Here is a 26,573-nt window from a genome sequence, read left to right as displayed (position 1 = left end):
TCGCGGGCAGGACTCGGAAGCCGCGCTGGGAGAAGACACGACCCCGAGGCCCGCACACGTGCGCCTGAAAAGCCCCGAGCGCTCCAGCAGGGCCCCGCATCGCCCTGGGGCCGCCCGCGGGGGCCGCCCTGTCCCCGCCTCAGGCGGGCGCGGCGCGGGGCCCTTCCCGCCCTGAGGCGCGGGGCGGCGGCCGCGGCCGGCCCTGCCCCGCCCCCGCCCCGCTGCCTGGCGCGGCGGCGCCGCCGGGCTCGGCGCTGGCCGGGAGGCGCCGGAGCAGCCGCGCGATGGAGCCGCCGCCGCCGCCTCAGGAGCAGCAGCAGCAGCTGCAGCTGCCGCCGCGCCCCCGCTCGCACACGGTCACCACCACCAGCAGCTCCTTCACCGCCAACCTGTCGGCCAGCTCCAGCACCCTCGCCTACGACAGGGAGTTCCTGCGCACCCTGCCCGGGCTCCTCATGGTGGCCGAGATCGTGAGTCACCCGCGGCAGGGGGCACCGGGGGGGGTCCGCCGAGCCCCCAAAACGGCCAAGGCGGAGAGTTTCGCTCCGAAACGCCGGGGTCGCCTCTCTGGCCGGGCGGTACGAGGAGGGAGGTGTTGGGGCCGGCCGGGGGGGTCTCCGCGGCGCTGCCCCCGGTCCCCGTTCGTTCTGCCGTGTCCCTGCATCGGGCGTGTTTTCACCCAGCCCCTCATCTGGGGGAAAAAGAAAAAAATCTTTTTTTTTCCAGCCGTTTCTGCCATGCAGAACCCAACTTTGCGCACTCAGGAAAAAATAACTTTTGGCTGCTCGAGAGTTGATGGTTGTATCTTCGGGAGTTTTCTTTTTTTATTTTACTATATTGTTTATATTAGAGCACTAGTAACTGCTCCCCGAGGGTGTTACGAGAGTTAATTGCACAACTTATCTTCATTTTGCAGATCGATACAGCACATTCCCTTGTGCTTTTAGTGATAAGATACACTTGTGCGAAGCAGGAGACGAACTATTTGGGTTCGCTAACAGTTTTATTTTTTGCACCTCCTATATAGGATGTCAGTGATTATATAAGCAGTCCGCCAAAATGAGGTTTAGTTACTTACCTTAAGCAGTAAATTACTATGGCGTTGGGATTATCCTGTGGGAATGCCTACCTCTCGGTGTGCTAAGCAATAGATATACAGCATCTCTGCTTAAAAACAGTGCATTTGTTTTAAATCTGCGCATCTACGCTATTAATAATTAAGGATCTTAAAAAGCTTGATTGCCCCGACTAATCTTTTGAGTTTCCCACTTAACAGTTTTGCTTTGATGGTGATGGAAAGATCGTAACTTGAACAGATACATCTTCAAGGTGACAAAATACTGCAGTTCCCTACAGCAGGGGAATGACTGTGTTATTCATCGGCTTCCCAGGAAAAGAGTCAAGTGAAGCCTTAGGCTTACGTGCAGTGTAGGACCTGTGGCAGGAGCAGTGCAGCTGGGAAGAGCGGGTGTGTGGTGAGATGCCTGCTGATATGCAGGCGAGTAGTGGCGAGCACGTGAAGTCAGCGTCTGTTAGCAGCCGGGTAACTCGTGCGGCAGCGTGGATAGCAATTCTGGCAGTCTTTAGTAGGTAGTTGTCTGTAGGTATGTTTCGGTTGTTAAGTATAAGGGATGCTTCAATATCTGTGTCATGGTAGATATATGAATAATTATTAGTTTTCAGAGGAAAAGCTGCTGTCTTCTCCATTCTTTTTCAGCTACTAATTGCAACAAAATTCTTAACCTTTCTTGTACTTTATCTGAACAGTAATCCAAACTGCAGTGGTAGGGAGAGACCCAAGGCTTTTCCCAATCCCTGTTGGAATGTTATATATTCAACCTGACTCTGGATACTACATCAACTGCACTTAACCCTGAGCTACATAATGGTTAGAAATGGACAGGCTCTTGCTTACTGGTGACTGGAACTGTGCTTTACAGTTTGTGTTGACAGGTGGTGATATTTCAGTAGCTTTCCTCTCTAAACAGAGTGATGATGGTTTTTAAGGGCACTTTGTTTTTTATCAGCCATTCATGACTCCTGAAATAATTGTAAGATGATTCTTCTGCCGCCTTTTGGAGGTGCGTGGGTCCCTTAATATGGCAGGGCCAGTTTTGGTTTTGGGTTTCACAAGTGCTTCAGTGAGAAAACACCAGCTTCAGAGCAACATGACAGACAACTGCAGAGTTATGTCACCACTACAGACTCCACTTGTGTGTTTGTCTTGATCAGCAGGGTCAAGATGTGCGGTTCCTGGCCAACTCAGCTGAGCTGACAGAAGTCTCTAATGTAGATGAACCTATATGGGCTTGTGGTGATGTAGCTGAGAGAATGGAGGACAGTTTAAATATAAAGATAAAAGCAGTAAAGCAGATCGTACAGCAATAAAACACCACTAGATATTGCCTTTGAGGCAATACTGCTGGTTCTTAACCCCACTTCAAAGGAGGTAGAGTAACTGTGCTGTGATTTTAAGGCAAAATAAAAATACCCTAATGAATGCCTTGAGGTGGAATTAATTGAAATAAACTAGTTACTAAAAACAAATGATTGACTTTGTGTGTGTTTGTGTATATGCACACACGCACATATGTATATGTATATCAAGGCGTTGGATTTTGGTCAAGCCATCACCACCAGTTTTGTATGTTCATTCTTTTCCAAGAGGAAATGTGCTTTAACAGAACATGACTAGGTTTACACAAGCTCCATAGACCAAAACTGGCACTCAGGCAGTCAGTTCCTGCCTGTTCTTATCATCCTGTACATCTGAAAGTTGTGACTGGCTGGCACAGCTTGGCTGTTTAAAGTGTCACTGACCCTCAGTCGTCGGTGCTGTCCTTCTGCCAGAAGCTGCAAATCTGTAAGTGGGACAGGCTCAAATGTGGATCCATATTTCAGTGTCAGGAGTTCACGATCTGATAGATCATTTTCAGTTTATACACCAGGCTCTGCACTGCAGCAGCTGTGGTCAGAGCAACACCTTTGCTCCTGTTGGACCTACTCTGGAGATATCAACAAGATGGATAGGGAAGATGACTGTTTTCTAGCAACATCTTTTACTGTTGCAGCTGCTCATATGCCAGGCTCCACATTCATTAGGATGCTACATTAAAGCTAAGCCAGGGACTTTAAACAAGAGTGCTAAATGTTCTGACAGTTAGTACTGTGGGACTGCATAAATATTTGATTATTGCTGCCGTCAGTCAACAGCACACTTGCAGCAAGGGGAGTACAATTTGTGACTCCCGGGTCTGAAACTGGAGCTCTCTGCCTATGTAAAGGACAACTCTGGGGAATTTTTCTAGCAAAGAGAATGGAAAAGCACTAAGTTACCATATGGATTAAATCTTCTGGTCCCTTGAATGGAGGACCTTGCTCAGATTTTGCCCCTACCTCCCTAGTTTTGGTGCTGTGAAAATGAGTTAACTGCTGATGTAACTTGGACTGGTAACCTGCTTACTTCTGCACCGAGGCTGTGGCTTAATGGCACAGTAAATTCAGCTTTAACAGCTCCTAGTAAGAGATTCTTTGCAATGCTGAAAACACTGGTCTGCTCTTAATTCCATCTACTGGTTCCAATTTGTTCAAAATGAGTTAACTTTGTAGAGATGGGTTTTATGACGGGTCAGGTATTATCCGTCCTTATGCAGCATAAATCCGGGATGAGCTTGACTGTGCTTATTCAGCAGTATCACAGTTGTGTGCCTAGGCCTGGTTCAGTTTAACTTTAGTAGTGCTGTTTGGTCTAGCACTGTGCACACCTGATATGAGTGAACACTGGATGGCAGCCGAAAGCGTCGGCTAAATTACCTGGTACTGACAGATTTCCATTGCCTTTTACATCTGCCTCCATGACGAGAGGACAGGCGGGTGTCCCACTGTTCACTGGGAAAGAAATGTAGAGGGGTCAGCTTATTTCAAAGAACCATAGAAATTGCCACTGGATTTCCAAGAAAGGCTTTGGGAATGGCATAAAACACAGCTTTGGTGCACAGCAGCTAATCCAAATTAGCTACATATGGAAGCAACTGTGCCTGTTGAGCAGGGCAGTGGCCTGCCCCTCGGTAGACCTGGATTCACTGGCTTTAGCTGTCTGGGTGACTATTGACAACTGACTAAATTTATCTGCATATCTGTAATTTCTCTGAACTATTTTTCCATTTATAAAATGAGTGGTACAAACCTTTGTAAGACAATTGAGATCTGTTGGTGAATAGTACATAAGAGGTAAGTGGTGGTGGATCAACTCTTTAATTCAGATGTCAATTGCCCGACTGATCACTGCAGTGAAACCCTGTCCAGTAGAAGATGATGGACATTCATTCCCATAGCATAACCCCCCAGAAAGGATTTTATGTTTTCGAAAGAAGCAAGTATAGCAATTTCCACAGATGTCTTTTGAGGGTTTCTTTTCTGTACAGGATGATGGCCTAGAAAGACTGTGTATTTGTCTTCCTGGGAATTTTATGGGTAAGATAAATGGTGGCTAGGGATGCCTCCTCAGAGCTTTAAATCAGCTTCTCCAGTCAAGCATTATGGATGACTTTGCAGAAGTGGAGAGTTTTCTGGTTGCTATGGATGTAGTTACAGAAATATTTACTTTCTAGCATGATTACACTGATTCCTCCAGGTCAGTGCTTCACACCCGTGTGTTGCTAGATACAGTGTCTCTCTTAAAACTTGCCCTAGTAATTTTAAGGCTTGTGATGGCTATTTATCCTTAGCAAAAACAAACACTACACAGCTTGAAAAGGTATGGAAGGTTGTTATGCTATGCTGGAAGTAAAAACTTAAGATGGTGTAATTTTCAGTAAATTGTTATTACAGTCACATTTCTTTGATATACTACTGCCCAGAATAAGACATGTGCTTGAATTAGAAACCTGATATCAGGTTATTTGAATTATTGGCACCACATAAAATTATGGTTCAAATTCTCATTTCTGGGCAAGAAAGAATGATTTTGGAAACTCTATATCACTGCTTCTTTCATTTTCAAATGTAAGACCTGCAAGGGCTTAATTCAGAAAAGAAATTATGTTGGATTCACTTATTCCAATAGAGTGGTGAGTCTCAGATTATTAAACTATCTTTTTGGTTCAATAGAATTTTTTTTTTTTTTGAGAGGCAAAAAAATCTTTGACAGGCTCTCAGGTTTTAAATTTGTTAAGAACAAAATAATATAAATGTTAATAACACCAGAAATAATACAATGGGTGCATCTACTGTGGAAAAAACTGTACTTAATTTTTAAAGCTCTTCATGCATTCAGCATTTTCTTCTTAGCCTTATGCTTTCTCTGACTGCTGTTAAGGGTTTTGTGACATGGTGTTATAGATACTGTGCTCCTCCTGCACCCAATTTCTTGGAATAGCCCTCAAAAACACAGAGGGAACTTCACAAAGCCCCTTTCCTCCACTTAGTAGCAGCCAGACTTTTTCTCCTATCAGGAACAATAGTGTGTTTTGTTTGTTTGTTTTTATAATTCAGTTTTTATTCCAGTTGAAGCATCTCTGCTTGCATGAAGTTGACAGCACTGAGGCACCTTCTGTTGTGCTGAAAAGTGCTTTGCCTAGAAGAAACGTACACAAGCTTGGGTTAAAATGCCTTCCTTTGAATTACTCACTGAAAAAAGTTATCCGGTTCGAGTCAATCATTTCATCCAGTAGCTTTGTCTTTCTGCATATGAATATGAAAATACATAGAACAAAGTCGAGGTTCTCTCCTTCACCCTTGATCAGACCAAACTCTCACCAAAGTCAAGTGTTAATTCTCCCTTTTTTTTGGATGCAGTCATTCCCCCACTAACCCACACTGTCCTTGGTCGAGTGGATACTCACATCTATATGACGTCTATCTTCCTTTAGGATTGTATCATTGTTTGAAGTTCTCTTTCCTTAAAGGTCTTTGGTTTCCTGGACAAGATCAGGGAGTTTCCTTGGAAAGACAGGGTTGTTTGGGTGACACACAAGAAAACAGAAGCTTTGAAAAGTGTTGTGTGGCATGTGTTCGAAGTGCACATGAAAACGATGTTAGGATTGACGTGATAAGACAGCAAAAATGCCTCTCAAATTGAACAGATATTTTACAAAAGGTCAAAATGTAAAAATGCAAAAAATTCTCAATACCTCACAATTAAGGTGGAATATGCGTGAAACATCCTTATTTCTTCCTGAGAAGAATGCTTTGAAGGCATACTTAAACATAAATGTTGTTCTTGGATGGATGGTGAATGCAATAGACATTCCTTCTCCCTCACCCCTCCCAAACTGTAGAAAATAATCTCTTTTTTTTTTTTTTTTTTTTTTTTTTTTTTTTTTGCATTTGGTCGCCTGGGTCTATGTTGGTGATGAGAAACATGCCATCCTCCCATTATTCCTAATGGAATAGGTACAGCTTCCTAGGCACTTGGCTTTGGAGTGATGTTGTGGCTGGGAGCATGACTCATGTGAGGATGAGTGCAGAGGTATTTTGCTGGAGTCATTGTGGTCTGAGGACAAAGGCTTATGATATCATTAGAAAAATTTAGGCTTGCATCCCTGAACACCACATCGTTTTTCCAACTATGCCAGCTGGTCCAATAAAAAATATTATGGAAGCTATAGTTTGGTTTTTTTTTTTTTTTTTTTTTTTTTTTTTAACTACAAGTCCAACATGCCTGGAAATTGTACCATGGGAACTGAGCTGCTTGTGAAGGGAGCTGACAGTGGTATTGTCAGAGCAAAAGATGGAAATTTCTGATGCTACTTTTTGTCCTAAAATGAATACAAATCCTGGACTTGTCTGGTTCTCTCTCTTTTTTTCTCATTCCCCCCTGTTGTGTTCTGTTTTCCTCTTTCTGCACTAGAAATTCTCCCTTCCCCTTGGAATGATTTACTACATGCTGTTAAGACCTCCAGTGAAAGGATCTTTAAGTAGTGTATGCCCATCAAAAAGCTTCTCAACGCCATGTATGACAAAGGAAATACAGTATATTTTTCTGCAGTAGTAGTAAGAGGGTGAGCAGGGGAGGGAGGAAGTCCAGAAGGTTAACTGACTGAGTCACACAGGTCTCCTGCAAGGCCATAAATGGCCCCCGGGTTTCTGACTCCTGGTTTTAACCATTAACAATATGCTGCTTCTGCCTTAACAGCAGGTGCCCTTCACTCCCACTTCGGGATGCTGGGAGCATTCCTGTACGCTTGCAGAGTTTGCCAGTGTGCCCTCTCTGTCCTCCATTCCACAGTGGCTGCGCAGAGCTGGAGCAGCCTTGGCAAAAGGTTTCTTCTTAAAGATTGAATTCTCAAAACGAAAGAAAAATTCTCGTAGGGATTCAGAGCCCTTCTGAACTGAAAGCGTAGCAAGAATTATGACATGTTCCCCTTGCCTGGTGTGTGCATTCCCATTCAGCCTGCTCTTCTCTCCTGGGAAGAGCAGTACCATAAATTCAGTTTCTAATAGTCCTTCTTTCTATATATGTGTGTGTGTGTGTGTGTGTGTGTGTACTTTCTTTTAGCTTCATTTTTCTTTTGAATAAAGTACGTATTGTAACAGTGTGATACTTCTGCACTTGCTCCTGTTTCAGTTCCAGGGAAGCAGTAGAAATTGTGCCCTTGGAGAGGGCACCAAGCCCTCTTTTGTAGGGTCAAATAGCAAATAAATTTTAGAGTTGATCAGACTTACACAAGGCAGTGCCATTTAGCTGTAGCCTGAGCCAGCTCCTGTGGAAGCTGTTGGTGCTGATCCACCTACCTCTGAAATTGGAGCTCTGATGTGAGACTAGTACAACTCCAGTGAAGGAGGGCCTGAGTAAGGGAAGGGTCAAGTCACTGCTTTCAGCGGGAGCTGAGTCAGGTCCAAGGAGGGCTTGGTGACTGAAGGAGGCTGGGGTTTTGGTTGCAGTCTTGTTAATACCATGTCCAGGTTTTCCCAAATCACCTTGCTATAGGGGTCTGGGCATGACCACATTTTTGCTGAGTTAGTCAGAGCATGATGGTGGGTGTTTACACTGTTGTTTTTGCTAGGTGTGGGTGTGGAGATGACACTGACTGAACAAAGCTTTCAAAGCAAAACACACAGAGTTTCAACAAATTGGTATTATTAGAGGGGGGCTGTACCACTTCAGCACTTTGTTCTGTGTAGCTACATTTTTGGTCCAGGATGAGGTGTGCTAGAATGAGATTTTGTAGAACTGAGGTGAACTGAGCTGATGAACTAAGCCCGATAAAAATCAGCAAGATGTCACAGTCTTTGGATATATCATAATCAAGTAACAAAAAACAGATATATCGAAAAAATCCTAGTTAGGATTAGAAAGATACCATTTGGGGAAAACAATCTCTCTCATCACACCCTGGTAATTGCAATTTGTTTTCACTTGATGGCTTTAGTTGATGTGCACAAATTGAAAAACATGTCAGGAACCCTGCTCCATACCAAGTCCCTGAACACATGACTTATCTGTACCATCAGTTTCAAACGTGACTGCTTTGTCCGGGCCTGGATTTAAAGCAACTCAAGGTGACACTGTTTAGCTGGGAAACTGGGCAGCCAGCAACAGGGTCCCCTTTCTTTTCCTTTGTGCATGTGTGTGTGCATGTGTGTGTGTACACGTGCATGTGTATGTATGTGTAGTTGGTTACATTTAAGAGTCCCCTTTATGTGTATTTTAGTGGCATCCTATCTCTTTTTTCATTCATCAAGAATGCTGTTCTCAAGACGGCAGCTCCTGCAGCAGATAATAAGCTGAATGCTGCGGTTTTGACAGAAGTATGAGGAAATAGGGGAGAAACAGTGCTGCGGGCAGGATTTAGGTGTTGGGGGGCAGTGGAACAACCAAAGAAAAGCCTCCAACAAAAGAAAACCCTCTGCCATGTGTCTTTAAAATGACTTCCACTGATAAAATTAGCCTTGCCTGTCTCGGACTGGAGACAGCCATGGTAGGGCAGACTCTGACAAGGATCAGGCGAGGAGAGGGTGAAGCCATGGTTCGATGCCTGTTACTACTGCTGTGGACTTGGAAAGCATGAACAAATGTACAATTGTGTCCTGCAGGCTCTGAGAACCACTACAATATGTGCTGGGGAGGGTGGTGTTTTTATTAAATTCTTGGGGAGGTAGGGAAGGGGAGCCCCCCGCCCCCAAATGACAGCATCTGCATTTATTTGGTTTTAGTTTAATTTTTAAACCATAATGTGTCTTGCTGCCAGTAATTTCATATGCTGTGTCAAAGAGCTTATGTGTGTATAGGCACATACAAAACCATTAAAAGAACATTATTAGGTCGTAAGCTCAAGGACTTGGAAGTTAAGAAGTGCCAGGGCTGAGGTTTGCTCTGGCAGTCTGGGCTCGGTGTTGCCTGGTGCATAGACATTAGTCCTGTCAAAAGCAGCATGAACACATGCTATTTTTGTCAAGGAACTTCTATCACAGTCATTGCACAGGACAGGTTTTCTGGGAATGAATGAGGATATTTGCATATAACATTGGGGGAAGGCCTGTAGCAAGGAAGGCAAGGGATTATTCAAAGAGAAAGGATTGTCTCCCAGCTAATTGCTTACCTGGAAAAACAGATTTATATCTTCTGCATATGCAAGTGTTCCTGTGTGAGGCTAGATAGGGCAACTAAGCCCAACATTTCAGTGTGTTTGCTTTTCTCCTTTTTTTCTTCCCCCCTGCCCGATCTCTGACTTGGGGTCTGAGGGGCAACAGAAATGATTACTTACAGCTGCAGCCTAAGCCAGTAGGAGCTATGCTCTGAAGAGACAAAACACAGTGCCATGTTAAGCACTGTGGTGAAAAAAACAGTTTTCCTTCAAAATTTGGCAATCAAAATTAGTAGGTACTTTTGACCTTCAGTTTTAGTGCACTGTCTGTAAAATGGGCTTACTGTACTTCCTTATCTCATAGAAACATGTTTAATAGGTTAGTAAAGGCCTGTAAGTACTTTAAAAGAGCCAATGTGGAAATAAAGCCTGTGAGAGCAAGGCTTGAGTAGCATGCAGGGAGCAAGTAGCATCTGCAGGCTACACGAGTAAATAGGGAGAAAGCAAAATCTTGGCTGCATACTTAGCTAGAAGATATTTTAACATAGGTTTGTGTCTGTCTCTCTCTCCTGACCGTTCCTCTGCCTGTTTGTCACAGTTATCTTTTCCTAGTTACTTTCTTTTTTCCGCCCCCCCTTCATTCCTTCAAGTCTTCTTGCCCAGCGGCTCTGGGCAACTTGCTCACGGCCTGCTTTGGAAGGACTCCGTCCGGACCACCCTTCTTCTCCAGACTTGATGCAAATAATTAACACAGAAGCAGCAGCCTTTACCGTAAGAATTTGGCAAACAGGGTCTTTTGATAGGAAGTATGAGACAACTGAAAGAACAGGCTCTGCTCGATATAAGACCTCTGTCTTTAATAGTTTCGTAAAACTGTAGGTGGGATAAAATTATGATAAATAAATCAGCGAAAACTGATATGTTAGGTTCTTGTATTGCTAAAAGTGATTTTCTTTAAACAAATGCTTTTGGCTGAGTTAATCATAAATGCCATAGGCATATGGCAGATTGGACAGCCTTGCTTTTTGCCAGGTCTACCACTATCTTCTGGTGATCTCAATGAAAGATTTTAGAAAAAAGCTAAGAAGTTCTTCAATATACGAAATCAGGATACAGAGAAAAGAAAGATCTGTGTTGGGATCTCTGATATATAGTTTGTAGCCTCGCTGTGTGCATAAGCATTACTCATTGGACTACATGATAGAGTTACAACAGCTATTTACTATTGTAGAGTGCCGGTTGACCTCCAGTATGCAAATATTTCTCCTTGCCTGTGGTGTTACTAAGATATAGTACAGTACAAATAGATACATTATTAGTGTTCTTTTTTTTTCTTCCTATAAAGCATACGAATTTGGCTAATGTCAAAGTCTGAATGGCAAATAAAATTCCTGTAGGACAGAAAAATAGTTGTCGCTGAGAGATTACTGTATTTAGTTTTGGGAAAAAAAAATCCACATTCCTAATTTTACAGTTTCAAGTTAATTCTTGAGTTAATGGTACTTGACTTTAAAAGGTAGTATGCAAGAGGAAACTAATGACCCACTTGAAGAGACATGGAGTCTCTTGTGGCGTGTCCATCTGTTTGATTTATGACTTCCATTCTTGGAGGATTTAATTCATATAGTGAGGTAGTATACTGCGAACACATGCTTTTGAAACAACTGATTTGTAAAGCGAATGGACACTTATATTCTCCCTTAGAGCAGAAACCTAATTTTCTCTAAAGATGTGTAAAACCAGTTTTAAGCATATGACACAAGCCTATAGAAGTATGATTGAACTATGAGGCTTGCAAAGGGTGCAATAATGACAAACAACTTTTCATGTTACTACTTACATCTTCTTTGTTCCATTCAGTATATTTAAAGAAGTTTCCTCATTTGTCTTCTCAGCAAAAAAGTGAGGGTAGGAATCTTAGCCGCTAGGATAAGGTTTCCAAACATGTTCACATTTGGGATTTCTTTCTAAGACTTTGGCAATCATAAAACATGACCAGACATCTGCACAAAGAACTTGGCATTCTCTTTATGTGGTAAGAGAGGACTATCTAGCAAATGTTTGCCTCAAGTAAGCAAGGCAAGATAATGTGTTAAAGGTGAGACGAGGACTCTTAGAAAGAGTTTTACCAGGTCAAGTTAAAATTAAACAGAGTACACACACAGCAATAAATGAGATGGAATTCTCTAAGCTTGGTTACATTCTGTTTTTCACTTTCTTATTAAGCTAAATAATCAAATGTTAGCCTCAAAAAACCTAGTACATCTAAAGTCATTTTCACTTTAAAACCCAGTGTTTTCTATTGATTTTTCAGGGTGCCTCTTCAATTCAGGTCTCATTTTAAATAAAAATTGTGGAGAAGTGTATTTTAAAAGAACATAAAATTTCTCTTTGCGGCGACTGCTGTTTCTGTAACGTTATGTAGAGAGCCTACGCAAAACAGACGATGCTGAGAGGAGGTGCAAACAGAATCCAAATGGATTGATGGGAATGAGTTCAGACCTGATGTACACAAACAGCGTTGCTGAGGAAGATAAGGTTATAACGAATCAGTTCTTAATGCTGTTAAAACCTGTTGCAAATTTCCCACTGACTTGGGTCATCCCAAGATTTCCGCACATGAAATAAAAGGAACATGAAAGCGTAGTTTCCAAGAAGGTTGTATAGGCTAATGAGCACTCGCATTGTTTGTCGGCTCTTAAGAATCAACAGCTTCTTTCCGACAGTCATTTCCTATTCGCCTGTTAGCATTTGGGGAAGGATCGGCTCCATTGTTTCTTCTGTTGGGATCTGAAGAGAAGTTTGCGTGCCCAGCTTGGCCGCTTTGTGTCTTTTGCCACCGACGCAGAATAGTCTGATAAAAGGGATCACCTCCCTTCAGACCTTTCTTCTCTGGTACCTCTGTGTGGAGTAGCAACTGTCAAATTAGATTGAGACTTTTTACTTTTTCTGTGTTTGACCTACTGTACTAAAACTGACTTAGCAAAAATTAATGACACAGTTAAAACACTTTTGTTACTATGATCCCCAAACACTCCTGCAGAGCACTGTCTTGCTATGGGTTGTTTATCCCTTTCATAAGCAAAATTTCTTTGGCTCGAACAGAGTAGCTGATAGATAGCAAAAGGGGAAGCTCTGCAGGTCCATTCCTCAACATGGCCTTTTATAACCCAAATGTCTAACCTACATATTTATTTAAAGCTCCCTGTAGGCCAGTATCCCACAGTACAAGCAAGTATCTCATTTCAGGATGAAACATTAATCATTTTGTTACATCCGTGTCACCATATCCCTCACGGTGTTATTAAATCCTAGGTGTCATAACAGCTCAGCATCACAAATGTCAATCTGAACATGTTCCAGAGCGAGAAGCGAATGCATCCTCTCCTGCCGTACCACTGCATTATCAAACAGTGTATGCCTTCTTCTGTATCGAAGGCAAATCATGATGCATGCTGTTGTCCTCCCTTTTCCTTTGTGTGAACTAGCAAAGCTCCCTGCTAGCGATGTCTTTCAGCAGTTAAATTCCGTTCTACTTTCATAGTTCTGTTTGCTGAGACCTGTAATATTGCCTGCAGTTGGAAAGTATATTTTATGTCTCTGTGTTTGCACAACGTTTGTCATAGAAGGGTGAGGTGTGAGGTTAGGAAAATATAATATGAGTGTTTTGATATAGGAATAGTTGGTAGCTTGAAGAAAGGGGCACCTGTAAAATGCTACTTTTGCAGTCGTTTTTTCAAACACTCTAAAGATTTTTTTCCCTCTTTGGTTTGAAACAACTAATATAATGCTTTGGGGTGGGGCAAGTGTGCTAAATATCACTGACTGCACACAGGCTTTTAAACAAAATGCCACAATGTCACCGTTAAGGCTTATGGCCTTCCCTTACCCGCTCAGTGGGAAAACAGGAACTTCTGCGTGGGAGGTAAGTAGCCGAAATACTTAAAAAGAATATTTGGAAAAAGCCTGGTGACACATAATTGTTTTATCTGTACTATTGTAATTGTAAGGAAGAAAATATTGGGTAGAAAGGTGTGATCCAAATCTGCGGAAAAGGAGAGGGGAAAGGTGGAAATGGAAATTAACTAAGTAAATATGTTTTAGCTGGTTGTGTGTATTGAGGATATATAAATAATAATAAATAATATAAATAATACTAGAGAAAAAGGGTTAGATTTTCAGAAAAACTACTTATAGGTGGGAATGGACCAAAGCATACCCTCAGCCTGTAAACTTGCTGCTAATGAAGTGCAGGTCACAAGCAGACAGCCCTCAACAAAGTTAATTGCTGCTTTTTGGACTTCGGTACTGCCAGCCGCCTGCCTTTGCAGGTCACAGCTGCCTCCACTGACCCAGTAGTTGACCCAGTCATGGTCCCCGATACCTTAAACCATGACAAAAGGTGATCTGAAAGCCAGAGGCTGTTGAGTTGCAAGCACTTGCAAATTCAGTGCGCAAGGGTGACAAGGTGACTGCCCTCTAGTTATCTACCTTGCTTCTCTGCTGATGGTTAACAGTGTAGTAACGTTGCCCACTCAGTTCACAACTTAGTCTACACTTGTTTATGGAGGCCATATCCTGCAACGTCACCAAATGGTCTGATCGGCTGGCTCAGCTTCAGAGACTGTAACGGGGGAGTGGGGTGGGATGAAGCAGGATGAGGTGGAGAGCAAGGAGTGCTTTTGTTTTAGGTCAACGTTTAAATCTCCTGGTGAACAGATTTGCCTGACTTCTTTAGGACAAAATGCCACTTTGCACTGGGAACATCAGCAGCCTTTGCTAAATACGTGTGTGGATTGTATTGGTTTTCATGTTGGTAACATAGTGTTTCCCCAGGAAAGTGCCATGCCTGACTAGAGCCAGAAAGAGAACGTATGGGGAATAATATTCCACTGTGATGTGTAATTGCTGTAATTGCTTCTTTTTCAGGAGTGGGACATCTACTAATCCATGGTAATGCCAGTAGTTTGCAGCAGCTCCAAAATTGGTGGCATGCTATGAGAAGGTGGTATGGCTAAATTGGCCTTTTTTCCCCTTCTGCTTGCCTGAGCTGTGTTGGAAAATCAGATTTAGAGACAGAAGTGGAGTATGCATGAAAACCCCAAATCTGTGACCTGTATTGCAGGGACAAGGAAGTGTAAGTGCACACAGTGAGAGCAGCAGCTAAGAAGGACCTGTTCCTGCTTGTTTCTTGTTTTTTCTGTGTTTACATACTACAGGAAGCAAATTTAGAAACTCTTATTTCAGGCTCGTAGCTGTCACATGCAGACAGTTAAGAAGGTTTCCATGCCTCGCTGTCCACTGCAATTCACAGTTCAGTGTATGGTGATAACCCAAACCAGTGATTTGTTTACCTCTGATACGCTGGGCATTGGAGTGCAGTAATTCAGGCGCAGCTTTGTGTGTAGTTCTCTCATCCGTGCGAGGAAGCAACCTCTGACAGAAAAGCAGAGCAGACCTCTGAGGGATTAAGTCATTTCTGCTCACTTAGTTTGAATAAACCAATGCCCTCAGGCCCTAATTTTTTGTTTTTCCTTCATTGCAGATTTCTTCTTCTCACACTAGAAAACTGGCTTTTATAGCCAGTTGTTCTGTTCTTTGTTTACACAAGGCTCATTGAAGCAGTTGCAGAACATTATACCCTGGCACACACACCGGCATATATACTTAATTTATGACTTCGGTAGTTTGAATTTCAAGTGTCAGGTGTCCCACTGAGCTTTTTGCTTTGTTCTCTTATGCTATATGCACTGCTCTGGTATTTACCACGGGGAGCAGACTGGTTGTGGGAAGTTCTTCAGGCTTGTGGATTTTTTTCTTCAGAACTTTAAAAATAAAGTTATGGGGCACTGTCACTAGGAAGCTCTAAAAGCATGATGGAACCATGGTGTATGTTTACATGCTTGCCCAATTAATTTTATTCCCTTGGCACTAATATTTTCACTTGCATAGAATTCTTCATCTTAAAGTTGCTTTTGCACCCAAAACTGCTTTCCAAGCATTAACGACAGGAAACTGTAGGAATGAAATGTGTGGAACTGCATGACTGGAAACTGATTTTAGACAAATTCGAATTAGAACTGGGGCTGATGTTTTCAGCAATGATAATAATTGGCATTTCGGCAGTTTATGTAGAGTCAAGGTGAATCCTTCTGTCATGTGCCGTGTCTAAATCGGGACAGGATCTCTTTCTAAAAAGCATGTTGTGAGCCAGAATCTTTGGACCATTGCCCAGGTGGCCAAAATGGTCCTTTCCAACTATGAAACCTGTGAACACAAATGCCTCCAGAAAAGCATATGCAAATATAAAATATTTATAGACATGCTGTTCTTCTTTGTTGTTACGCAAAATGTATTCATAAGGGAAAACATATTTGCCGGATAAGGAAAAAGATTTTTTTCAATGAGGTACTTTGACAATATATGAATTGGTCTTCATAAAATCTTTAACATTTACCTACAAATCTGTATAATGGTTCCTGAGTTTGGACTCTGTATATGGGACTAGATCTAGAAATAGTCAACAGGTGCTTAAGTAGAGGTCAGTAAGCATCTACACAGGCAAGGAACAACAGGTCTGGATGCAGACCTATTTTTATGTTTTCCGCTTTCTGTTGTCAGGCAAGTCAACAGTTTCAGCTCTCGATGATCAGAGGATTTGCTCTTACAGGGAGCAAAAATTCTGTATCGTGAAATATTAATTTCTGTGGTGTTCACCTGGAAACAAAAAGATATTTTCATTCTAAAATTCTTTCTGAGTGAACAATTAACTTTTTTACTCATCTTTAAATGGAAGCAGAATGCGGCAATAGGCATTCTTAGCAGATACTGCCTTTGGTTTTCCGTTCTTTCATATGTAGCATTTTGACTTTATATCAGAACTGTCGGGACAAAATACAAGTTTTTCCCAAAGAAGTAATTATTTTTCTGTTGTAACATAACAGCTAAGATTTCTGAAACAATAATGTGTCCGCTAAATACAGGCATCTCTATTTACATGGCCTAACAGGAAGCTGGAGATGTAAAAATAGCAACAAAGAGCTAGTGACGTTATTAATAAAGCAGCTGTATACAGCATTGTTCTCTTGAAGAACATAGATACCATTTAAACAAAGTGAACTACATAAATAATCTCGGGTCATAATTCATAAGTAACCATTGTTAGGAATTCTGTTATAAAAATAATTCTCCTTATTAATGTACAAACGATGGCAAAACCGTTTTCTTTGTGGGTGTGTGCACATGTGTGTTTCCAGATGTACACATACACCAAATCTTAAAAATAACCTATACAAATCATTGTCATTTATTAAGAAGCCAGTATTTTTCTACCCCCAGGAACTGTATCCATTGAAATCTACTGGGGGAAGAAAGATTGAGTACTATAAAGGTTCATACCAAGGAAAAGTTTGTAGATGGACAGAAGAGGCAAGATCAAGATGAAAGGACACATGGGTAGCTCAAACCTCTTTTCACCTGTATGAATTTATGAAGACAAAAGAACAAACCCTTCCTACCATCATGTTCCATTAAGAAACAACAATAGTAGTAATAACAATTAATAATAAATAGCCACATAGGAAAAAACACATCGAACTAGACGCCTATGACCATGTAGCTTTCCAGGAGAGCAAAATTCACTTTTGAGCTTTTCCAGTTTAAATAATAACAACAGATAAAAGAGAAAGATTACTGGCAGATGATGATGATTGAATAATCATTCTTTTTTCTCAATTTTTCCATCTAAGGAGAATCATTTCCTCGCAATGCACTTCTCAAAAGTACTAGACAGGGGTGTATTCAATGCATGCAGCAGGTTAAACCTACACACTCACAGTTTGTATGTGTGCATTATAAAGGAGAAATCATATCCAGAGCACTGGGGCTATACCTTGGTCTTTATCTCCAGAAATAGTTCTCCAGTGCCTGACCTGAAAGCCTTGGGCTCACCTCAGAAAAGCTCCCTTATCTTTGTGAACCAGTGCTAAAAAACATGACATATGCACAAGCAAAAGGTAGTATGTTGTGCTGGTCATCCGATCCCCGGCCCTGCCCCTCCAAACTACCAAAAAGCATGCACCAAAAAATACTGGGGACACTTCTGTCTCAAGAAGAGACATGAAATTCGGCATCCGTATGAATTCTTGTGAAATTCAGCATCCATAGCAATTCTTATTAAATGTGAAGAGAGCGAATTTCTTCTCTTGTCCACATCTCAGTTTCAAACCTCAAAATTAGAATTCAGTGTGGATCTCCTTTTTCTTCTTTTTTCTTTTAATTTTAGGTTGCACTAAAGAGGCAGTGCAAGCACTTGAACTTCTGCAACCAAATAGTTAGTTGATGGTCCCTGCTAATGGGAGCTCTTAAACCTGCACAGAAGTCTGGGGGGGAATCAGTGAAATCATATGGCGTTGTATGGATTTGAAGTTAATACTCATGAAAATCAACTCAATGAATTACCACTCTGTCTCATACATGGGTCATATAGGATGTAATTTTGCTTTTGTAGGGCCTGAGTGGGGACAGGATTAATTAAGGTCCGTACTTATGAATGTTATTCCTTAGAGAAATGAGCTACAACTTCTACCCAGAGCTGCAAGATGCATTAATGCTTGAATGTTAAAAACAAAAGCATTTAACCTTGTTGTTTCACCTGTCTTGATGATTTATAACCAGGATTTTAGAAAGAAAAAATGATTAGAGTATAGAATTTATTTGCTGGTTTTAAAATTGAAGGTGTTTGTACTGAATCTTCAAGCATACAGTTTAAAAAAAAAAACCCAAACCCCATATCTGGTGGCTGCACAAAAACAACCTTTAGAAAAAAGAAAAGAAGAATATATCCCATCTATTGTGTGTTTGTGTGTGACTATTTTGCTTAGTAACTGTCTGCATTAAAATTTCCGTACTAAGTAACTGAAAATGCGGATCATTTTGTGTTTGGCTCTAATATACTATTTCTGTACATTTACATTTTGCTGCTGCTGAAAAGCAACACGTAGCAAGAATTCCACTGAATAATTCCTGAACATGTGATTTTTGTGAGCTACAGCCTACGATGTTTGCCTTAGTGGTACCGCTGCGTCCAACTCTGTCAGGAAAACCAAGAGACAATAAAAGATTAATTTTAAATGAACATCGTGACTGCACGGTAAGAAGGTGTTTCTGGTGGAAACGGTAGGTGGTGGGAGCAATCACTTCCATCGTTGAGCCTCAAGGATGTGGAAGGAAAAGGGAGTAACGGTATTCCTTTTATTGACGTTTGTCGTGATCGCTAGATAAGAGGCTAGGCGGTTCTTGCGCAGTGAGGTCAGGTTTAGAGATTAAAAGTTGCGGAGGTTGGTGCCATGTAGATCATGATTGCTACCGCTGCATTAGCCAGGGTGTGTATATCGGCGTATCTGTGAGCACAGTGTGGTGCACACTGCCTCGATAGATGCCTGCGTGTGTGCAGATCTTTGGGCGAAAACAGAAGCATTAAGTCAGAATTTACAGGCCTCGGTGAATAGTGGTGTGCTCCTGCCTGCAGCCCACAGCAAACTTTAAACCCTTTAATGTGGAAAGTGCCCTGGGACAAGGACCATTTTTGTGCTTCGTACACATTGTAATGATCTGTTAATGATCAAACGCAATTTGCCCACTGCCCCGTTGAGAAGATGGATTTTACAAAGGTGCCATTCCAGTGAGTTTCTTTGCCGTTATGTGAAGTTATTCTTCATAATTCTACTTTAAAAGTAAATGGTAGATTGCTGTGGCATGTAGCAGCCCATCCTGTTCTGTCAATGCCTTTGCAGCTTCCAGTACTCAGTTGCCGGGATCTCCCGTGGTTTAAGTAAGGCAAATGAAAACCAGAAGCTACGAATGGTCGTTCTAATGGATCAGGTCAGTGGTCTCTTCAGGCCAGTACTCTCTCTCCAATAATGACTCATATTCGAAACTTAGGGAAGAGTATAAGAAGGGGAGCACATATATCCAGATCATTCCCTGCCGTGGTTTTCTGCCTTCTAGCAAGCTGCACATTTAGGAGTTTCCAGAGCTGAAGGCTGCAGCTTGGCTGTCATGTATAGGTAACAGCCAGGAGTTGACCCATCTTCCATGAATTTGTTTAATGCGCTAAACCTATTATGTTTTTGGCTTCCGTGACATCCTGTAGCAATGAATTCTGTATTCTGATTAGGTATTGTTTTTTCTTCTTGTTGTTTTTGTGTTAAATACCATTTGCTTCCTTGTGTTTTTGAGCCTTTTGCCTGATAATTTATTTGGATGCTTCATGTATTATGAGGCCTAATCCAGTCCTTTTTGCCTTCTTTTTGCCACCCAGCATTCTGTAGACCTCTGGCATTGGTCTTCACTAGAAAATTGGAGTCATCTGTTTCCAAATTTAAGTTTCTTTTCTTGCAGGAGCTGTTTTCAGTGCCTTCCTTAATTCTACTGAATCCTTTTAGAAACAGGAAAGAGAGGTGAACAGAACATATTCAGCGTATGGGTACACCCTTGATTTACAAAGCTCTATGTGCTCTGTTTGGGGGAGTTCTTTCCTTATTTCATTCCTTCCCTAACAGTTTCTCATGTTCTGTTCTGACTTTTTTGATCGCATGGAACAAAACTTATAACCGAAGCACGATTTTATTTCTTGTTTACCTTCTGAATAGTCTCTATTCTACCTCTAACTATTTTTCCCAGACAAAATCTCCTGAAGAAGTGTAAGTAGTAGTAACTTTGGTACTGAGTAAGTATTTCACAGTTCTCGTGCAGTTTTCTAGAAAACATCTTCTGCTTTTTTTAGTTTAATCTCTCTCTGTTTCATCTGTGTTACTGGTTTTAGTTCCAGGCTCTCACATTCCACACATAATTCTCAGGTGAGGCAGCAATTTAGCATTGTAAGACGCTGCTGAGATGGACCCTACAGTTCCTTTACTGTCTCCCGGCCCCAAATTAGCTTTCTGTCAATCACAGTGAGCCAGAGCAGGGTATCACAGAAGACTCCTCCTTGCAGGGAGGTCAGTGGAGTCAACAGTGGGGGCTGGAGCAGGAGTACCTGCATAGTTTGTTCACTTTAGTAGCTGGTAGATTCCTGAAGGTAACATGAAATGAGGGTGTGCTACTACATTTTGCTCCAATACTGTTAGTTACACCTAGGCAGCACTGCAGTATTGCAGCACTTGTTCTGATTAGAAATAAGCATCTAACTTACTGCTCAGTGTGCTTTTCCCAATGACACTTCATAGCTTCTTGGGAGCTCTTGCAAATTGGCTCTGCCTCCTAATGAGAATTCTGTTGTGATGGCAAGCCAATACCCTTATTTACGCATGCCGCAGCCTGTTAAGTACATCTTCACTGCGTGGCTGAGCTGGGTAATGAGCATCACGGTCTAAACATCAGGACTAGCCTAATCTGGGTACCAACATTCACACAGCAAATTCCTGCCCGTGTTACCGTGTCCCTCTGCTTCGGTACTGACTCATACGTGGGGAGGCCCAGCCCCTGTTTTTTCCCACAAAGGTGCTTTTGGATTCTTTCCCAGGGAACTGAGTGGCTTGTGGGAGGACTTGCCTGCTCTGTGGAGCTGTGGAAAGGCACTGGCGTCCATCAGCAACTGAAGCACTTGGGCTGAACTCCCACTTCAAAATAGGTGTGTTCCCTATTGAATTAAAATCTCTATCCAGGGTCTAACTGCTGTGTGCTGGTGGGCCTGAAGTTGAGTGATTTCAAACCTGGGTCAGGAAGTATTTCTGTGTGGGTTGTGGTTGGATTTGGATTAAAATATGTCGTTAACTCTATAGTGAAGGTATACTTCTAGAGCATATTTTGACACTTGCTGCTTCCGGTAAAGTTTTATTTCTCATGAAAGCAATCCTAAAAAAAAAATCTCAAAGGAGGAGCTCTCCATTTAAGTAATGTTCAGCATTGGCAGTATTTCAAGCCCTCCTGTTTCATGAGAGGTGCTTGTTGCTGCTACCACAGAGCCAAGAGTGCGTTAGAAAGTTTAAAGGCTTATGGGAAGATTCAATGCTGAAATCAGTTGCTTAAAAATAATTTTAAAAATATTCAGACAACTTACAGAATTTCTATGAAAGTAAATGAGAGTGAATTTTACACATTTTTGTTACTAATAAAAATGGTTTTGAAGATGAGAGAGACGTAAGATCTGTAGCTGCTATGCAGTTTGGCAGTAACTGAGATTTGTAATGAATAAATGATGAAGTGCTTCTTTGGTGTGTCCACTTTGACCACTGGCATGTTTCTGTGAGCACTATGGATTTTTGAACTTCATTAGGAAGGCAAAGCCCTGAAAAATATTAGCAAAGATAGTCTCCCTTTTCATATGGTGTACCATATGCCATAGCATACACAATTCAAAGGATTTCTTGTTTTGTTTTGTCTGTATGTAGAAGTAAAATTCTTTCTTGCAGGACTGTCTTGCAGGAAGAGAGTCTGGGTGAATCACAAAGCTTCCTCCACTGAGGAGCTCTTAGGAAAAGAAATGCCTCCAAGAGCTGATGCTGCTGAATGCTTATGGAGGAAAAATAATTTATAATGTTATAGGTAACGAGGAGAGGGATGGTAGTGGTTGGCTGCTGTCAACCGGTTGTAATATTTCATGTTAATGAAATAATGTAATGAAAGACTGGGAATGGGGAAGAGTAGACTGAGACACTGCATTGCTTAGATTATTAAAGTGTATGCTAAAATGGTCTTTGAAATTTCAAAGATGCTTCAGCAGGGATCTTATATCTCCAGAAAGTGTAGCTGATAGAGACCTTTTTTGAATCTGGTTGTCTTTACATCTTTACCTAGTTGTAAGAGAAAACTGATTTAAATTGGAATCCTTGCAGTTCTGAAAGTAGTTTTAAAATATTTTAATCACCTTTTCTCTAACTGCAACACAAAAAAAGATTTTTCAGAATTAATCAAAGATAATTGCTGGACTGTATTTTAGTCTAGACTGATACTAGATTGATTTATCCAGTATTTATAGGCTTTCACCACATTTTCTCTTAGGCTTTTTTCCCCCTCTATAGATATTTAAAAATATATTTTTCTAAATACTGGGGTTTTTTAAGTAAAACAAATCCATCCTTATTTCAAGTGGTTTGTAGATTAACCTGCATTTAATTTTGTTGTTACGTGCATAATGCCCCCTATGAAGATGAAACTATCACAGTAGTTTTGCACAGACACTCTATTATAACATTAGCAGGAAGGTTTTCATATATGTGACTCAGCCAGCTCCTTGGGTATAGGTCTGTTCTTTCGTGCATGTCCTTTCAAATCTGTGTTTTTGGTATTGTACGCAAGCTGCCCCTTGATATTACAGATGCTCCAAGAACGGGCTCCAAACATTTCTCTTTTTCCCTCTCCAGCTTTCTCTCCCTGCCAGATAATTCTTGTATGGGGAAATAAACCCACCATTCTTTCACTGACCATCAAAAACGTGTAAGTGCATTCTTTGTGAACACTTTCCTACAAAAAGCAGTGACTGTGCTCCCTCTCGTGGCAGAAGATGAAGTTGTCATATATCACTTGATAAAACTAATAGTGTATGAGAGCACAAACATTCCAATTAAAGAGATTATTTAAATGCAAAGCAAACATTTGCACCATTAAGTCTCCACTGAAAGAAAAGAAGTCATTCTGTTTCAGTCGTATATGACGCAAGTACATCTGCTTCTTAGTGCAGCTGGCTGTGCAGGGCACAACTTACAGGAACAATAGTGAGGGGATGCCCTCTTTCTCTCTTTTTTCTTTTTTACTGCCCCTTTCCCCTCTCTCCCTTCCTGCATATTTTGTTTCATGGTATAGGATCCTGTGTTTTGGTGGGTGATCCACGGCATGAAGTATTTAAAAGAGTAATCGTTAGTCTTAGCAAATGCTTACAGTTACCTACAGGATGGTAGACTAATCAGCATCAAATAAGGGGGTCCTTAACAGTGCTGAATTGCTGGTCTTGCTCCCCTCAGGGGTCCTTGCTTACCTTCTTGGTGCCGGAAGAAAAGCATCTCCAACCTTCCCTTCCCCGGGCTGTGGAAGTGAGCTAGGAAAGCAGGGAGCAGGCATGAGCGACGTTTGTGCTCTCCCTGCCCACAGTAGATTGCCTGGGATTTTTTTGCATGTAGGAAATAGCCTAGGGCAGAAAAAGATGGAGGCTGAGGCATTCATAGGCTGCTTGTGCTGCTGCTGGGTAGTTTCCAGCTTGTGATTTAGTAGTGAAATAATGATGCGCAATAATTTAGAACGGTCTCTCGTTCTACCAGTCGTGTGACCACAAGGCGGGCAAGAGAGGGTCGGATTCTGGCGGAGAGGGAGACTCAAGGCTCATAAGGGGTTAAACAGGATAGGTTTAATAAAGGATTTATACTACAGACTGCACGGGGAGCCCTGGGAACCGCACGGAGGTGTCACCAACGGGAGGCTGCCAGAGGCACGGATCGGACGCATGGATCGGACGCACGGGCAGGACTCACAGGCAGGACTCGACTTGTTGTTCCTAAGGGCCCCTTAAATCTCCTAGAACTGCTTCCTTATCTCAGCTGTGCTAACCTTGAGGAGCTACTGCCCGGGAAGCAGCTAGACGTTGCTGACAAACCGGAATATGCCTCTCTGGCCCTGATGGGAATTTGGTCAGCGCGTAGTTTCACATGCTGGGCCTGCTACCAGGTGCTCTGCCAGCCCCTGGCTCCCCGCCAGATCTTCCGCAGGTGTCCTCGCTACAAGCAGTGAATCTTTTGTCTTGGGAAAGAGACGCAAGATGTCTTGCTTTCTACATGCTGGATTCTGTCCACGTTTAGGCGCCTCGAATACAAGAGACAGCTCTTTATATAGATGCACAGCTCTTCGGGTCTCCTTCTGCCGTCATTTCCGTCTGTGCCAGTAGCAACCGTGTATAAATCCTGCAATACATATACATGTGGAGAAGTGAAATGGTCCTAGGAAGCATCTCTAGCACAAAGGCTATGAAAAGCTTCAGGCAAACATGCCAAATAGTTTTTATTTCATGAAACTAGATGAGCCTTGGGTTTTTGTTTGTCACTTCTGCCACAGTGAGACTTTTTTTCCCCTTTGAAAAGGATGCATAAGCATTTTTAACTGCATTGCAAAGTTAACCAGTCAAGATGAATGCTGCAGAATTTTAACACTGGTGTTGCCAAATCCATCACAGGCTTTTTTAATATAGTTTGCAGGTACAAATTCAGTCATGCAATTTTTTAACTGCTTTAAAAAGCAAAATTGAATACACAGATTCAAGCTCATGCCTGCTTTCCTACCTGCTGACCAGCAACATGAGACAAGCTGTGTGTCTCATCTACTATGCAACAAAGCCTGTATTTATTTTTTAATGTCTAAGCAGTTCAATACTTCGGAAGTTCTCAGTGCTGCAGAAAAATTACGGCACTTCTTTAAGTGTTTGAATATGCAATTAAGCATCTCATTTGAAACTTGCACACTCAATAGTATTGGACTTTGCTACAAAGTTATTTCCTCTTTATGGTATCTGCCAACTGCTGAAGTATGCATTAGTACACTTGACATGTTAATGCAGTCTAGTAATGGAGGCACCTGATCAGGCTGCAGCCAAATGATCACAAAATAGATGTCTGAAGTGAAATCATAGACTGCAACAAATATGGGGAAACTGCTTGTCTTTTGTGATGAGTGAAATCCCTATCTCCCATCTGTCTTGAAAAACTGGGCCCAATTGGTAAAGCTGTTATAGTCTTATGATCCAGCATCTCATTCTGTTCAGCCACCGCATGAATCGTTTCCTTCTTTTTTCTTCCTGATGTTTTTTTATGCTTCTTTTTTCAGAATCATTTGTGATAGGATCATGGTATATTCCTGTAATTCTAAATAAGGGATATTCTGTAGTTTCACTTGCTCATAAATTAAAATCAAATAATTAGTTGATACTAATACACTCCAGTGTACCTGCTCCTTATGAGCTATACGGCCTTCCCGGTTACCGGGAGCGGAGCTGTGTCCCTTGCCTTTCCGCTGATGTGAAGTAGTGAAGCCAGCTGTGCGCTGTCCCTGTGCCCTGGATGGCTGTGAGCGCTGCACCGGTGCTATGACTGCTATCCTTTCCTTTGCGATATGGCATGCGTATTGCTTATTTGCCAGATTCTGCACCCTGGGTGTTCATGAGATGGTATTTGAATATAGCCCAGCTGGGGGATTTGTAATCGAATCGTTGGGAAGAGCAGCATTTTCTGCTCTAGCAGATACAGAAGTGTCATCCAGCTTGTACCAGTCTGCAGAACAGCAAGTGCATAATGTCAGTGACAGTCAGAATATTATGAGAGAGGCTTTTAACACTGCCAAAGCTACCTCAGGTTTTAACACACTGAGAAGACAAGCTAATAATGAAAGAGTTGTCTAGATGTCTATGTTGCCTTGACTCCCTGTGTATTTTGTAGATGCTGACGGCCAACATGAACTTCAGACCAATTTATTGCGTGTGTTTACATATGCAACAAAACGATTTGCTGTTTCACTTAACTACACACAGAATGAATAGTTGACCATGAGCTGGTCTGACCTTTTCAGCTCTAATCAAGAAAAGTGAAATATTATTTCAGCCTGTCAGCTCCAGTAATATGCAGTAAGACTATCTGGATCTTACTGAAAATGTCAAACACACTCTAATATGCCACCCTTCAAAGTTAAGATGTATACGAACCAAGAACTGCCTAAGAATATAAATCTGAAATATCTGTGGTGCATCTCAATTACTTAGATAAATTGTTCAGCCATTGATGTGACCCAGCTAAAAACATGTATTAAGATGTACAGCCGTTTAAATATTAAAGTGTATGTGATCTTGAAAGAGGGGTGACAATACCAGTTTAGGACAGTACTGGAAAAACAGTGAGCACTGAGTATTCTAGTGCTCTAGTTAATGTCTTGCTAGCTATGTTTTGTGATTGCATGAGATTAGTGGTCCTGTGTAACCTCAAAATTTTCCATGTTAATTTTTAGAACTTGCTGCTTGTGGAATTTTTACTCTTTCCAAAAATAACACTTTGCACAAGCTGAGGTGTCACTATC

The 26,573-nt window shown here is 41.8% G+C and overlaps 1 protein-coding gene across 2 annotated transcripts in view; it reads left to right on the top strand.

Annotated features, from left to right (window-relative positions):
• Positions 1-225: 225 nt before the first annotated feature.
• Positions 226-26,573, top strand: part of CMTM8 (CKLF like MARVEL transmembrane domain containing 8) — a 69,405-nt gene continuing 43,057 nt past the window's right edge. The window contains exon 1 of one of the 2 annotated variants that reach the window (XM_064506131.1): positions 226-470. In XM_064506131.1, the coding sequence (XP_064362201.1) occupies positions 285-470 (186 nt within the window). In that variant the 5' untranslated portion in view covers positions 226-284. The remainder of the gene's footprint in view (positions 471-26,573) is intronic. The other variant, XM_064506133.1, reaches the window with a different exon arrangement.

Source organism: Dromaius novaehollandiae, chromosome 2 (genome assembly GCF_036370855.1).
Source record: "Dromaius novaehollandiae isolate bDroNov1 chromosome 2, bDroNov1.hap1, whole genome shotgun sequence".
NCBI classification, from domain to species: Eukaryota; Metazoa; Chordata; class Aves; order Casuariiformes; family Dromaiidae; genus Dromaius; species Dromaius novaehollandiae.
Note: the sequence above shows the minus strand (reverse complement) of the source record. Positions and strands in the feature narration are given on the sequence as shown.